Source organism: Anomalospiza imberbis, chromosome Z (assembly GCF_031753505.1).
Source record: "Anomalospiza imberbis isolate Cuckoo-Finch-1a 21T00152 chromosome Z, ASM3175350v1, whole genome shotgun sequence".
In the NCBI taxonomy this organism is placed as follows: domain Eukaryota; kingdom Metazoa; phylum Chordata; class Aves; order Passeriformes; family Viduidae; genus Anomalospiza; species Anomalospiza imberbis.
Window position 1 is genome coordinate 58,380,020 of NC_089721.1, and position 15,346 is coordinate 58,395,365.

Sequence of the window (15,346 nt, forward strand, 5' to 3'; positions counted from 1 at the left end):
CGGCATCCTCCTACCGTCCCGGCTTCCCACCCGTGTCCCCCGAGCCCGCGCCGCTCCGGCCGGCGCTTGTGAACGTATCCCGCCTTGGCTGGCTCTCCTACATGGTGCCCCGTGGCAGCATGCTGGAACGGTCGCTGTAGAAGCCCCCAGATGCGCTCGCCTGTAGCAGAGGCTGTAAGCGGCAGCAGCGAGCTGCTGCCGGGCAGCGAGGGCTATGTTTGTATTCACGCCCCTTGGAGGGCTGGCTACACGTTGTCTTCGCTTGGAGCAACTCTACATAAACTGTAGCTTTTCTGTCAGCTCGGTGGAGCACGTTTCAGCTCGTTTCCTACAAAGCATCATGACTAGCTTTTTGTTAAATATATCACAACATCCTAGTTGTGCCAGTGGTAGGGTCTTCTGGAGGTCTTCAGTGAAACCCTGCTTGGAGTATGACTATTGCCAGCAACATGTGAAATCAGCTGTGGTTTTGTCCCACTGAGTCTTGAAAGCTACCCAGCATGGTGATCTACACCTCTCTGGTGCCCTGTCCGAGAACTGATCCACGTTTCTGAGGAAAGATTTTCCTGACGTCCATCATCAAGCCAGTAGTAGTGCATGCAGGTCTGGGCACCATCCAACATCCCTCAAAGTTAGTTACGTGTGTTTCTTATAACTAGTAAGTCCTTGAGCCTGGAAAGAAACTGCCTTGGTTCTACAGGAAAAAACCTATCCTGTCTTGGCCAGCAGAGATGATGGTGAAGGTTTTGTAGAGTTGCCCTACTGCAGGAGCAGGGGGCAGTCAGGAAGACAGTACTAACCTTGCTGTTCCCCTGGGTGCTGTAGGCATTTCACTCACAGCTGACTGGAAAGTAATCAGTCGGCTGTGGGTGATTGGTGATTCACAGGGTGAGACTGACAGCTCACCGGCAAAATCCTGTTCGTGGTCTGGCAGACTTGCATGCATCTGGGCTACAGAGTGCTTCACGTACACTGTGCGACACTCAAGTGGTTTTCAAGTACAATAAATAGCTCCTGCTAGTAGCCCTTAATGCCGCTGTTCATTTGGTCTCACGAAAGCAAAGTAACTGCAGGGAGAAAGTGAATCTCATTCTTCTCATTGGTAAAAACTACTTTGTAACACCCCCCCACACACACACATACACACCCACACACTCACACACACCCACAGCCCCATGTGCACGTGAGCTACTCGTACTGTCCTTAGCCCTCTGGTGCTGCCTGGTGGGCTGCCAAAGTGACGAGAATGAACTATCCTACTGCCAAAGGGCATGACCAGAGATATCTGCTTCCTCTTTTCTGTTCACTTAGATATTTCTCAGTTCTTCCTGAGACATTCTGCAAGTCAGTCCAATAGTCACCTTGTGCTTTGTTTAAATGTGATGTTGTGAGCAACATGACGGCAATGCCGGTGTCCATGACGCTATAATGACACCATCACTGATGGCACTGATATTCTCAGTCAACACTCAAACAAACATCAGCTCAATAATTGCCTTCTTCAATGAGTAAACCTATCTTTCAAAACTTTCCATCTCTTCAGACATCTTTTATGTATCAATTGGTAAAAGGCAACCCACAATGTGAGTCAGCAGAAAATCCATTCTTCAGGGCTAGCAGGTCAGTCCAAAGTTTCCATGTTTCTCTACTGTTAGAAAATACCTGGAGACTTGTGCTAGTGAAATTTGTTTTTCCCTTCTTTCAGTTTTGAACTGAGCACTTGTAGGGAAAATGGTGCATTGTGAACCAGACCTCAAGGCAGAGTCAATTTGATTTCCCATGACACTATCATATATGCCATTTTTCAAATTTGACTATCAACAGCAAAAGAAGAGACAGCACAGTGTTCAGTAAAAACATCAGAGTTAGGAAACGTCTAACACATTTTTCCATGGGTCCACTGTAGCTCCCCACCATGAATGCCTGCTATGTTTTATGTGAATCCTATAAAAATATTGCAGTTTTTTCCATGGGACCACTGTCTTGCTTGGTCTCAACATGTCTCTGGAAGAAGAGCAAGGCTTTGTGATTAAAAGCCCTGCTGCTGGAAAGGATCATTTACACTCTGTACCACTCAAGTGTACAATGTGTGAAAGGGTAAATACAGACTTACAGATCCAAGCAGGTAACTGCACACCTATTTTTTACATAGAGGTAATGTGTCCTAATGAACCCATGAGTGAGGAAAGAGAAATATAGGCCTTACAGGAGAAGTAAAAATGAGCCCGTGTTTGTGCAAGATCTGGCTGCTCACACTGCATGCCAGCCCTCTCCAGCTTTTCACCATTGCTGTCTACACTCCAGCCCAGCCTGTAAGGAGTCCTTGGAGATCTCACTTTTCCTTTTTCTCCCTACCAAAAAAAAAAAAAAAAAACAACACTGCTTGACTATAATACTTTGCTACACATGAATACATCTGTCCATCCATCATGCCTAATGACTTGTAAGTGTGATTCTAATCAAAGCTGGCAGTTGGAAGAGATTGTAAACATCTAGAATACCTGCTGAAACAAGCCATCAGGTTGCAACAGAATGAAAGTTCACTGGTAATGTGGCAAGACATTTGTAGTTAGGCATCAAAGTATGAGGAGGAAGAAGGAAGTTATAAGCCCCGTATTTCCAGAAGAAAAGCAGAGTTCTCAAGGAGCATGGCATAATCCAGGAAAGGATGTGAATATTAATCAAATGGGAGGTTCTCGGTCAGGCAGGTCATGTGCTGGGGTCAGTATTTTCGCCAGAGCAGTAGCAGCATGTATTTCCACTGGGCAACCACTTCTCAGCAGAAGAGCAGTGTGTGGTCACCACCAGCACTGCAGGGACATATCCACATGAAAATGCAGTGACACAGAGCAAAACATGGCTTATCTGGGTGTGTGGTCTTGTGGAGTTGAAGGTGGCTGGGACAGTGGAGGTGCAGTAGCTGTTCTAGCCCTTCTGAATCAAACCTCTCAAGACCCTTTCTGGCCAGGGAAGACCCAGAGAAGCACAGCCCCACAGCAGGTCTCCTGTCTGCTTATTCCAAGCTCAGCATGCATCATGTCAGCTCCTCCAGGAAGAGTGGGAGTTTGGGCTTGTGACTCTGCTCTTCAGCGTGGTTGTGGCAGCCCTGAGCATCTATGGGACAAGAGCAGGCCCCACATGTGTGAATAGACTTGGATTGTGCTAGACTGAATCCCACAGCCCCAGGTCACTCGCAAGAACAAAAAATATGCAGCGCATGTCCCCACAGCATGAGAGTGGTGCCTGGGATGAGGACTGCTTGGCCAAGAAGGAAGCAAGAGGAAAGGTCAGAAGATATTGTCAGGATTTGGGGCTTGGCCAGATGAAGAAGGCTTTTACAGATTGGTGAGTGGCAGTAGAGCTGTGCATCCTGTGGTGTGAGGGGCTCTGTGCCAGGGTACCCTGGATTGCAGGTGTCCTCTGCTGGCACCATGTTCCCAGGCGCTGGCAGGGAGTCCAGGCACCATGCAACTCCCCAGAAAATCCAGCCCATCTCTTTCCATAGAAATGCTGCTTCCAGGGATGCCAGCAGAACAGAAACATGCTCCCTTTGACATCTTTGTTTTTCAGATTTACAGGACCTATTAAAGTGATCTGATAGCTTTCCATAAGGTATAGCTTTTCTTACTATCAAAACTGCAGTAACCCAGATTAATGATATAAAGAATTTGTTCTGTGTTTATTTATTTCAGAGTGTGCTTGCAGCCCAGAAATCCAGCTGTGCCTTGGGCTGCATAAAAAAGAATTGTGGCCAACAGGTTGAGCGAGGGGGTTCTACACTGCTCCGGTGAGACTTTACCTGGCGTGCTGTGTCCAGCTCTGGGGTCCCCAGAAGAAAGATGTGGACCTATTTAGAGCATAGTCCTGAGGAGGCCATGGAGAAGATGAGAGTGCTGGAGCACCTCTCTTATGAGGACAGGCTCAGAGTGTTGGGGTTGTTCAGCCTGGAGAAAAGAAGGCTCTAGGGAGCAGCCTTTTGATAATTAAAGGGGGCTTTACAAGAAAGATGGGACGAGAAGGCTTTCAAATTGAGTCTAGATTTAGACCGTTCATGGGGAATTTTTTTTTTTCAGTGAGGGTGGTGAGACACCATAACAGGTTGCCCAGAGAAGTTGTGGATGCCCCATTTGTGAAAGTGCTTAAGGCCAGCTTGTATGGGACTTACAGCAACCAGGTCAAGTGAAAGTTCTCCCTCTTCATGCCAGGGGGTTGGACTAGATAATATTTTGTAGCTCCCTTTCAGCCCAAATAAATCTATGCTTTTTCTTCTGTTGCTCTCTTCAAGGCCGGCAGAAGCCCAGGCATATCCCCAGTGCCTGCCTCCCGCTCACTGACTCTGGGGTATGCTCTGTGGATGGGCGGGCGGCATCCCTGCCGCACCATGCGGCAGTTCAGGCACATTCCTCTGGCTTTTTCCTAGCGCTGCCGTGGCAGCAGGGCAGAGCAGTGTACTTCCGTAGGGCAGGGCCCCGAGGCAAGGGCATGGCTCCGTGCTGCCTGCAGGTCACCCTGCTGCGGGGACGTGAACCTGAGTATCACAGCACAGCCCCCTGCTCCTGGGATCCCGCACCACGACTCCGCTTGCTCCTGTGTGGGCTGCGGAGCTCTTATGCCAGGATGCTGATTTAGAGGAAGGACTGGGAAGGGCTGACTTCATCTGGAGGGACCGGGAGCAGCAAAGGAGCAAGAGAAGAGAGGCAGAATGCTCTGGAGATCCAATTGCAACATCCAGCTGCCTTTTGCTGAGAGCTCAGAGAAGTCAAATCAGGAACAGCACTGTCTCCATGGGAAAAAGTTTCATGACAACCCAGGCTACAAGCTTTGTCTACAATTTGCAATGATCATTACTTGAAATAAAGACTTGAAGACTTGAACTTGAATCATCTTACAAACCTGGAAGTCCTTTTGCACAGTTCTGCTGCCAGCATTGACCTGTTTGTGGGGTGGTTTTGCACAGTGGGAAAGGTCCCAAGCAGCCCTGATACAGAGAATATTGATACAGACCAGATCCTAATCCTAATCTCCTTGCCTCCTGAATGGTTCTGTCTGGTTCTGTTATGAACTGGGGTACCCATAGTTGTGACAGGAAAGACGCATGACCTTGTACCTCTTTGTCCAGCCATACCAGGCTTATTCCCCCTTTCCTCTCAGTTGTATCCAGTCCTGTAAGGTCTGCATGTACCCCATGTCTCAGGCGTCATTTTGTGTGCTTGCCTTGGATGTGAAGTGATGATAATCTTCTGCACGAGGCATAGAGTCAGGTCTGCCAGAGCAAAGGAAGGTGCCTGCAAAGATTTGGTTGTGTGTAGGTTGATGAGAACAGGGGAAAAAAATAGCTTCCTCTGCAGAGAAGCTCATCGCCAGGCAAGAAGATATGTTCTGTACATGCAGCTACATTCATCTAAGTGAAGAAAAACATCTGCCATTTCTTAGTTACAGTCTTTGATAGCTTTTAATTTGAAAGTTTTCTTTATCTGTTTTGGGGTTTTTTGTGTCATACACAACTTTTTCTAATCACTAGAATAAGGTTAAAAGGGCCTTGCCAAAATCTGTCTCCAAAGCCAGTTTGCATTTGGTTACTGCTGCATGTTCCCAGTTCCTAGCTCATCTTCTGTTGGTTTGGGTAGCTCCTGCTGAAGTGCCTAACATACAGCCTGATTATTTGTCACAGCAATGTAATGTACAAATCACACAAATTCATTTCTTACAAGGGTGCTCAGCCTTTGTGCCTATAAGCAGTGCATTTCTTCTCTATGCAGTACTTTGCCTCCCTGGACAGACAGCAGCAAGAATAGCATCTGTCCAGAGGTGCCAAGACCTGGCTGGACCCTTGGGTAGTGTATTTCCTGGAGGAGAATCTGGGATGGCAGTTATACTCAAAGGTAGGGTTTTTCCCACTGTCGACCTGATTTTACCTGACGATTCTCGAAGGAAAAGCTTTGCATTAGCATCTGGCTACTTAAGAGTAAGCTGCTTTCAGAACTTCTAGTTCTGCTCTGATCTGCCAATACACATCTAGATAACTGCAGTGCTGGAGTAAAAAACAGAGCTTCCATGAGTTAACAGAGGATATCACTGTCTCAAAGCAAATGAGATATCTCAGAGACTACCAAGTTCTCTCTATAGCTTTTAAGAGAAATGAAAGCAAAGGTTGCAGGAATGTGTTCCAAGAAACAGGATGGGTTTCACCAAGGGTGACTGGTGCCCTTCTGTTCAGTGGTTTGTTGTGGCTCCCTCCTGGTGTTAATTCATACATATCCAAGTAGTGAATAGATCATTTGGAAAAAATTACACCTGCACAGTAGGTGGGCTCTGAAGTCAGAAGTAGTAGGCAACATTTCTGCTCTTAGTGTCAATGTGTAAACCTGCATCTTCCTTCTCTGGCAATTTAACTAATGGGGAAGTGCTGAGCAGTTTGTGTGCCTGCACACAAACAGAATAAATTCACTGGATAAACAGAACACTAGAGAGAATTTTATTCCCTGTGTTTTTCTTCAGAAGGATGCTGCACCTGCAGATGTGTAGGAGAAAGTGGAGACATATGAATGTTAACCAGTGGCAATGTGGAAAGGTGGCCAGGCACGGCTGGGTGACCCTGCTGTCAAAGATCTACACGAATGCAGCATCACAGAACAGTATTCCCTCAAAATGCAAGGAGAAAAAGAAAGACTTCCCCAGTTCTCTTACACTACTGCATCCTTATTGTGTCCCTTATTACATCAATTCACTCTGGGGTATCTTCAGGGACTTTAGCAATTGGCAGACTGGGAAGACCGGGCCTCTCTTGCAGAAGTCAAGGGGCCTTCTCCACAAAATCCCACCAAGAGCAGCTGTCACTTTGAAGGGGGGAGCTGGCATATGTGCTACCCCTTTTTCTCCAGCGTGGTGTTAAATGCAGGGTGATGACAGCATTCAGTCCCACACTGAATTGGAATTAGCAACACTGTTCTCAGAAGGTATAAAAAACTGGGGCCCAGTACAGATTTATTCATTCAGAAACAAATTCCAGGGAAAAAGAGACTGAGACATCTAATTTTTTTTTTTTTTTTTTTTTTTTTTTTTTTTATTACAGTGGGTGTGAATTCCCAGATAAACAAGACTGAGCATCAGTATGCTGGGGACAGCATTCCTGCTGCTGCTGCCAGCACCCAGGTTATCTGTGTCAGCTCAGAGCAGGAGGGGACTGTACTGCAGCAGCAAGGGAGCTCTGCCTACCCAGCCCAGTCACACAGCCTCATCCTATCCCTGACACCAGCAATGGGGCTTGGTGTGCCCCAGGCTAAGAATTTACTGGGCAAGAAGTAAATTTGTAGTTTTCTGCTGTTTTATCTGCTGCGCTTGGAATTTGGTCACTCAGCCCTCAAGTGCAAGCATGCGGAAAAACGCAGGTCAAGGCCATTCTTAAGCTGCCAAGGAGCTGCAGAGCATTTGCAGATAGAGCGTGCATTTAGAGCATGTCTTGCAGAACAGAGGTCTGAACAGGCAGTGGTCAACACAAGGGAGAAGAGAAGCGGGTGCCCATGGATCAGGACAAGTTGCAGCAACTTCTGCCAAGCTACAGCTGTAAGCTGCAGCAGGGGAAAATTTATGCAATGGATATTCCCTTGGGCTCTTGCACATCTGAGGTCTGCTGTACAGCCTTGCCTGGCAGGAAGCTCTAGTCTTCTCCAGATTGATGGCAGATTGATGGTTCAGAGTGCATCTGGTGAGAGTGCCAGCAGATAGGATTCATCTGTGTACTCACAATCTTGTGTTCTCCCAGCTGATTATGACGGGGTAATTCTTCTGTCATAAAAGAAATAATGAGCACTACTCACTGCCTGACATACTGCAGTATTTACCCACAGTAATAAAAAGGAGGAAGGTGGCCAAAGATGTATTCTGAATCCTGAACAAATCCTGAATCTGGCAAAATTGTTGGGAAGGGGTGATGGCTGGTCCTTTCCCCAGTTACAGAGTGAGATTTCAGGTGTCGAGTTTTGAATCCACAGTATATCTAAGGGCAAACCTCTGGTGGTCACTTGTATCTCTGGTGTTGCTTTTGGGTTTGAGTATTGATTTGGTTTGTTGGGGTTTTTGGGTTTGTTTTGTTTTGTTTTTTGTTTGGTGGGCTTTTTTGGGTTTTTTTCGTTTGTTTTTTTTGGTGTTTTTATTCATACAAAGGAGAACAAATTGCTCTTTCTCTCTCTTACTTGTCTGGAGACCTCAGAGTGGTCAGAGGAACAGAACAGAGACTGTTATCCTCTCTATAAAAGCTGTCTAGGTGCAGGGAAAGAGCTAAAGATGAAAATGAGTGTGGCACTTGCCCTCCTCTTTTTGTCTTGCCCCATTGTGCAGCAGGAGAGTAGATGGTGGGCTCTGGTTTGGGCTGCACAAGCAAGGAAGCGCTCTTCTCTCAGGGCACTGCAGTACTTGTGGGACCCTGGTGTCTACTGGTTCACCATAGCTCTGGGAGGAGCAGCAGAACAGGAGTTAAAATATCAGTATGGGTGCAGAACGTGAGAAGGCCGAGAACAGCCATGAAATCCAGGAAAGACAATCGATAACAGCAAGGAAACAGCAGGTGCTGGGTGGAGTGGTGATGACACCAAGGCCACAACACCGATAAGGCCACCAGGCAGATGTGGAGCAAGAGCGATGTGACGCAATCCGGTCTGGCCAGCTGCCATCTGTGCCCATTCAGATGGAAAGCCTGCAAACAGCTGCAGTCCCCTAGGAGGGAGAGGTGTAATAAGGGTTTATGATGTGATGAGTAATCCCAGATGAGTACACGGATGTGGGTACCACTGGTGTAGCACAAGCACAAAGGCAGGGGCAGTGCTGCAAGGGAGCAGGCCTAAGATTGATTTCAGAATCAGAAGCCTCCTTGCTTGTTACCACTGTCTCCAGCAGAATTTATGTGTCTTGCTGGTGGTGACACTAAATCTCCAGCTCCTCAGACAAACCTAGAGCCTTCACATCTTCCCATCCTATGTCTTGAAGCCTTCCACATCACCATCTTGCTGGTGTAAGTACAAGGAGAAAATGCAGAGCCAGCTGGACCTCCACAGCCAGTGTGAGGAAAGCAGCCACCAGAAAACCTCCTGCCTCACCTGAGGAAGAATTTCCCTACCTCTTCTTCAAGGGATGCAGTAGGGAGAGACTTTCATTAGGAGTTGCAAGTTTGTGCTTGGCAGAAAAGTTTGAAAAGAAAAAAAACAGTTTGCAAGAGGTCATTTACCCTTTGTCGTCTCTTAGCATATCATTTTAATCTGCTTTTTGAAGGCACTGGAATTTGAATATCACTGAGGAATGAGGTGGAGGAAGATCAAGCCTTGTATCAGCCAACAGCTTTGCTACAGCACCACTGACCTTCTGACCTTGCTGCCTCCAGCACAGAGGGGAAGCAGACATTTCCTGCCAACCTCTATCCAAGGAGAGCGGTCTGGAGTACACAATGTGTCCAGCAGCCCAGCCCCAGCCTGCTGCTCCTGTGCTGCTGCTGGCATGACCAGAGAACCAGGCCATGCTTAGAATCAGAGGCAGCAGAGGTGCCAGAGCACCAGAGGCATTACAATCAGCATTTGGATGTTTTTCTTGGTAGTAAAAACTTTGGAGAAGACTTTAAAGGCCCAAGATAGCCCTCATCTGGAGCTGTTAAGTGTGTTGCTGTGTGAGCAATTTGCAGGAGGGGGCTCTATGTTGTTCATATTGTCAAGTGTTGGCTAGGACCAGATTTGCCAGATGCGAATCTAAGGTCATACATCCATGTGTGCTGGAGACTGACAGCTGCTTTTCCCATGGACCCAACCTGCTGGAGGCAGGGTCCTACAGGGCTCACCCAACAAACCTTGTGCACAGTGAGGCTTGGTCAGGTACATGTCCCGCTGAGATGGAGATGTCCCACCTCTCTGCTGGTTTGGGTTGTTCACCCTTTGGGTTAAGGCTTCTTTCCTGACTCCTGACCTGATCATCTCAAAACTGCAGTTTATAACAATTGCTTTTCATTCTGACAACTTGCACCACAAAAAAGAGATTGGCTCCATCAGCTTCTCTTCCAGCAGTTGTAGGCTGCTATCAGATCCCCCTTGGCCTCCCTTGCACTAGACTAAACAAGACTAACAGGACCCCATGTGCCTTGGGAACAACTGCTAATGCAGTTAAATATTTACTTTAGTTGAGGGATTTCCAAAGTGGAATAATAATGAAAGCCAAAGGTTATTGAACTGTGTAAACTCCGTGAAGAGGGAATATAAAACGTGTGCAGCTGCCTTGGAAGAGTGGAGGAATGACTCTGCCAGGGGAGCCCTGAGCTGGTTACATTGCCACTTCCCAAGTCCTGGTCACAGCCCTGCTGAGTTGCATGAACAGACCTCCAATAGAAGGATGCAAGCAGCCTCTGGCAGGGCCGATACCTCTCTGGCCACAAGGGATGCTCAAGCTGTTCTCTTCTGACTCAGACAGAGAGGGCCAGTGTGTATCTTCCTCTGGGGAAAAAACATCCTAAGCATTAAATCATAGTCAGATCCTCAGTGAGTGCAAATGCTCCATGTATCTGGAGCTCTGTAGAAAATAAAGCTTCTGAGAAAGAGCAGATAAGAATGCTCACTCTGACATAAAGTGTCCAGTCTTGCAGGCAAAGCAGCTGGGATATTCTGGGGTCATGATTCTTTTTGAAAAGACGGTGTTTCTTGCCACTGAGGATCATCTCTGGCCTCTCTGTCCTCTCCTTGCTCTGTGTGCCACCTCTGTGTATTTAATCTGGGTATTCATTCACATTGCCCCCTTCCAACACACTCGATCTTATGATAAAGGTAATTTTGCTCTGGCAATCTCAGCTGCAGCCAAGGTGGTGAGTGGAGTAAGGTATTAAACCACCTCTGACTATATGGCTCCTCTGAGCATAGGCAGTGACTGCACCTGCAGCTCCTTGCCCCCAGGCAGCTGAATTTTGTATCCTCCAGACCCTCTGCACCCCCAGCCTGTCCCATCCCATCCAGTGACTGTGTGGGCTTGCTGCAGCACGGTGACATGCCTCCTGTTGTGTTTGGGATCCTGACCAGTGCATCAGGCAGATGAGTATCCACCTGGCTGGGTCTCATGGGATAACGCCACAGTGCCACCACTCTGATGGGCCTGAATTTCCTGGCTTTTCTATGTCTAGTCTCACAACTCAAGTGCAGATACCTGTCATGTATGAAGAACAGCAGCTGCAAGGCTGAAAGGATGGTTTGGGTGAGATACAATCAGAGATAGCTGACTGGGGTAAGCAGAGGAGAGCAGCATTGCCCAACCCTGATGTGTTAGTTTTGCACGGCCTGGTTTTCGATAGCAGGGGAACACAGAGGTGGCTTCTGTGAGAAGCTGCTGGAAACTTCCATCATATCCAGCAGAGCCAATCCCTGATGGCTCTGAAGATGACGTGCTGCTGGCCAGGGCTGGGCTAATTGGAGAGGTTGGTAACACCTCTGTGATAACAGATTTAAGAAGAAAATCAAGACAAAGTGGGGTATGCAGTGTTAATTCCCATCAGAGAAGAGGTGGGGGTGAGAATGTGTGAGAGAAACAACATGGAGACACCAAGGTCATTGGGGAAGAAGGGGTAGGAGGGGCTCCAGGCACTGCAGCCGAGATTCCCCTGCAGCCTGTGGTGCAGCCCATGGTGAAGCAGCTGTGCTCCTGCAGCCCATGGGTATTCACAGGGATGCAGAGATCCACCTGCACTCCATGGAGGTGCCCATGCTGGAGCAGGTGGATGCCTGGAGAAGGCTGTGACCCTGTGGAGAGAAGGGCCCTGCCCCCAGGCTGGAGCAGCCTGTCCTTGGAGAACTGCACCCCGTGGGAAGAGAGCCACACCACAGCAGTTTTGACAGGACTGCCTGTGGGAGGAATTCACATTGCAGCAGCTTTGGGATTACTGCTGCTCCTGAGATTAAGGCCCAGCTGGAGAAGTTAATGGAGGACTGTCTCCCATGGGAGGGACCCCACGGGCTCACAGGGGAACAACTTTTTTCCTGTGCAGAAGAAGAAGACCTTGGGTGATAAAGTGACCAAAACCCCCTGCCCTGTCTCCCGTGCTGTCAGTCAGAAGGAGGGAAGGGTTGTGGGGAAAGAAGGGTGTTTATAAGGGCTTATTTTACTTCTCATTATCCTCCTCTGATTTTGTTAGTAATAAATTCATTTTGTACCTCTAAGCCGAGCCTCTTTTGCCCTTGGAGTGTTTTCTGCTAGTCCTTATTTCAAGTCATGAAACTTTCATGTAATTTTTCTCTCCTCTGCCCAGCTGCAGCAGGAGAGGGTGAGCGAGTGATTTCTGTGGCTGCCTGGCATTCAGCCAGTGTCAAACCACAACACCTGACTACAGTTCAAAGGGATTGTAAAGCAGCTTTTGATGTTGCCACCTGAAGTTGACGAGTGGGAAGCTTCAGGGGAAAGCTTATCTTATGTGTGAGAGTGCCGAAGTGATCCCTTAGGGTGTACAGTCCAGCTGCTCTCAGCAGGAACAAAACACTGCTTTTCCCAGTGTTCCTGAGATAAGGCTGTGCCCTCACCTATAAAGGCAGCCATGAGCAGAGCAAGGTGCATGAGCAGGTCTGCCTGAACTGACCATGCCTGGGAGAGAGCTGCTGCTGCTGGTGGCAATGGTGACTCTGGTTGCTGCCAGAGGTAAATCTGCTCTGCTGCTGGAGGCTGGTTCATCGGCGGTGGGTTGGGAATGGCAGACGGATAATGGGATGAAGGGGAATGTGTGATAGGGCATAAAGACCCAGAAATTCTGCTTTGGAGAGGAGGTGAGGTTAAGGCAAACAAACAGTGGCAGCATGGTGAGGAAGAAGGATTGAAGCAAACACACTGTGCCTTTCTTATTAGCAGTTTGTGGCAAGGGTTACAGGCTGGTTCATCAAATGTATTGCACTTGGGAGTGATCTGGGAGAGAGGAGAGTCCACAGCTGCTGCAGTTCCTGCCTCCATGCAAACTTTGCATGTCTTTGCAAGAATAGTATGTGCTCAGCATATTTATGAGGGAAGCACCTGTTTATAGGCACTGGGAAGCCATTGCTACCTATGTGCAGGTAGTGGTGGTCCTGCAGCTGCCTGTGTGTGAGCCTCCATGCTCCCAGGACATTTGTGCACTGCACAGGTGAGCTGTGAACTGTTGCTGCTGCTCTGCTTGCCTGAGAAAAAGGAACCCACCAGATGCTGCTCTCCCTAGAGGTGGCAGTTGTTCAGCTGTGCAATATCACCAAGCCTCATCCCTCTGAGGATGCCCCATGCCACATGCTGCATTGTATGGTTTCCCATTTCCCAAGATGTGTTGGATGCTCTGTGGAGTTTCTGACCCAGAAACTCGGAGAGAGGGCTGTTAGGAGAAGGTTTAGGGAGTGGGAACAGCTATTTGCAGGTTTGTCCCAGCCAGCTCAGCTGTGGATGGAAGCTGTGTACTGTGCTGCTGTCAGGGAGGGGTGGGAGTGACATGCAGCAGCAAACTGATCCCCCGTTATGAAACCCACAGAGCTGATTCAGTGCTAAGTGGGCTCTGCACAACACTGCCTTCCCTTTGGTCTGGATGTGATCCTCTGTCAACATCTTGTGCTTCTGCCATCAGGCACGGGTGTGCCATGCTCATGGGTCTCTGTTCTGTTTCAGGGGCAGAGCTGAATGAAGGGGGTGGCCTGAGAAGGGTAAGAGGTGTCTGGTTTTCTTTGTTCATGGCTGGAGATGGGCATGCCTGCTGTGCCTGGGAGAAAGACTGTTCTCAGAAATCATCCCCAGCCTCATGGCAACTGGTGTTCCAGCACCAAACCCACACCAAAGCCCAAGCCACGAGTCCCACTGAGAGATTCAGTGGCCCCTGCTACTCTGTGGGCACACACTGCTCCAAGACAGAGGGAACCAGGTTGCCAGTGGCACTTGCTTCTGCTTGAGTGTTCTGGGGGGAAGAAATGGGTGCTGCTGGCACTGAAATGCATGCTGTGGTTTCTCCTTTCCAGCCAGTGTGTGAAGACCTGGTTCACCTGCAGGCCTGCCCCCTCCTGTACTTGCCCATCTGTGGGACCGATTGGAATACCTATGCCAATGAATGCCAGCTCTGTGTGGAAAAAATGTAAGCTCATGCCCTTGGCAGGGACCTCCTGGGTCTAATTTTGGCTGTCTGAAACTGGGTGCTTGTGAAGTACAGTCATTCAGGCTCCCTAGAGCCTGGGAAAAGCTATGGCAGGCTGCACTTGCATGGCAAGTAACACAAACCGTGTGCTGGGCTGCAGGAGGGGAAGGATGGCCAGCTTGTCAAGCAAAGCTGCAAGGAAGTGCAGAGGAGCTGTACCCAGCCAGTCTGAGGAAGGGGATGCCTGGGGGTATCCAGCAGCAATCTACAGTTGCAGATGGGATGGAGCCTCAGTTGTCTTGGTACAGACAATAGCAACATCCACAAACAGCAGCCCCAAGAGGGTGAAAATTTGACACAGGCACCAATTGGTGGTGCACCACAGAGGTGTGAGGGGGGTCTCCATTCTTGGGGATGGTGGCTGGGGCTTAGATAGAGCCATGGCCACTATAGCCTCATGTTAGGGACAGTCCTGTTGTGAGCAGGTTGAGCTGCAGATGCACCACCAGTACCACATGCCCTGGGAGGGCACATGCATGAGCTAGGATGTTGCAGTCACCTCAGCTCTTTAGACAGGAAAATGAGTAGGTCAATTTTATAATAGCTCCATTCCATTTGATGGAATGCAGCCAAAGTATGACTCACAGAATGGGTTTTTTTCAATCTCTTATCCCTTCTTCCTATATTACTCTAGGAAAACCAGGCAAGACATCCGAATTTTGAAAGATGGGGAGTGTCAAGATACCTGAGCTTTCTGATAGCTTTCCTGAACCTAAAAACAGGTGATTAATTGATCCTGTGTGCTCTGTGCCGATTGCACACTTAAGCTAGCTATGGTGAATAATAAACTGACATGCACAATCGTATTTCAACAGCACTATTTTTATGCATGGCTGGAGGAAAACAGCATAATCCAGTTCCCACCAAGTGCTACTAAAAGTGCACAGTCAAAACAATAATTTCAAATCCACATAATGAACCAGGGTGCTTTGCATAGAGTATTATCTCACCCACACTCCTGCAAGAAAGGCCATGGGGGAATAGCAAGAAATGCGCCCGTCCTGATGAAGAAGATGCTGAACAAGCACAACTTTTTCTCTGTAGGAGGCAATTTAGTGAAGGGAAAATAAAGTTTCTCTGGCATGGAAGAAGATGACTCCATGGCTCCCTAGTAAACTGCTTCACTGGCTCCAGAGCTGATGTCAATTGAAAATAGTAACACCTGCACTTGTCATATTAGATGTTATTCGGCTTTTTATCTAA

The 15,346-nt window shown here is 48.3% G+C and overlaps 1 protein-coding gene across 1 annotated transcript; it reads left to right on the forward strand.

The window, feature by feature from the left end:
• Window positions 1-12,383: 12,383 nt before the first annotated feature.
• On the forward strand, window positions 12,384-14,949 carry SPINK4 (serine peptidase inhibitor Kazal type 4). Its single transcript, XM_068176366.1, has 4 exons — window positions 12,384-12,645; window positions 13,627-13,661; window positions 13,971-14,083; window positions 14,778-14,949. The coding sequence occupies exons 1-4, from the start codon at window positions 12,588-12,590 to the stop codon at window positions 14,830-14,832; spliced, it is 261 nt and encodes an 86-aa protein (XP_068032467.1). The 5' UTR covers window positions 12,384-12,587; the 3' UTR covers window positions 14,833-14,949.
• The last annotated feature ends 397 nt before the right edge of the window (window positions 14,950-15,346 follow it).

Coding starts and splice junctions, on each gene's coding strand:
- SPINK4 (XM_068176366.1), top strand. CDS start 12,588: ATGCCTGGGAGAGAGCTGCTGCTGCTGGTGGCAATGGTGACTCTGGTT. Junction 12,646..13,626: donor GACTCTGGTTGCTGCCAGAG/GTAAATCTGCTC, acceptor GTTCTGTTTCAG/GGGCAGAGCTGAATGAAGGG. Junction 14,084..14,777: donor CAGCTCTGTGTGGAAAAAAT/GTAAGCTCATGC, acceptor ATATTACTCTAG/GAAAACCAGGCAAGACATCC.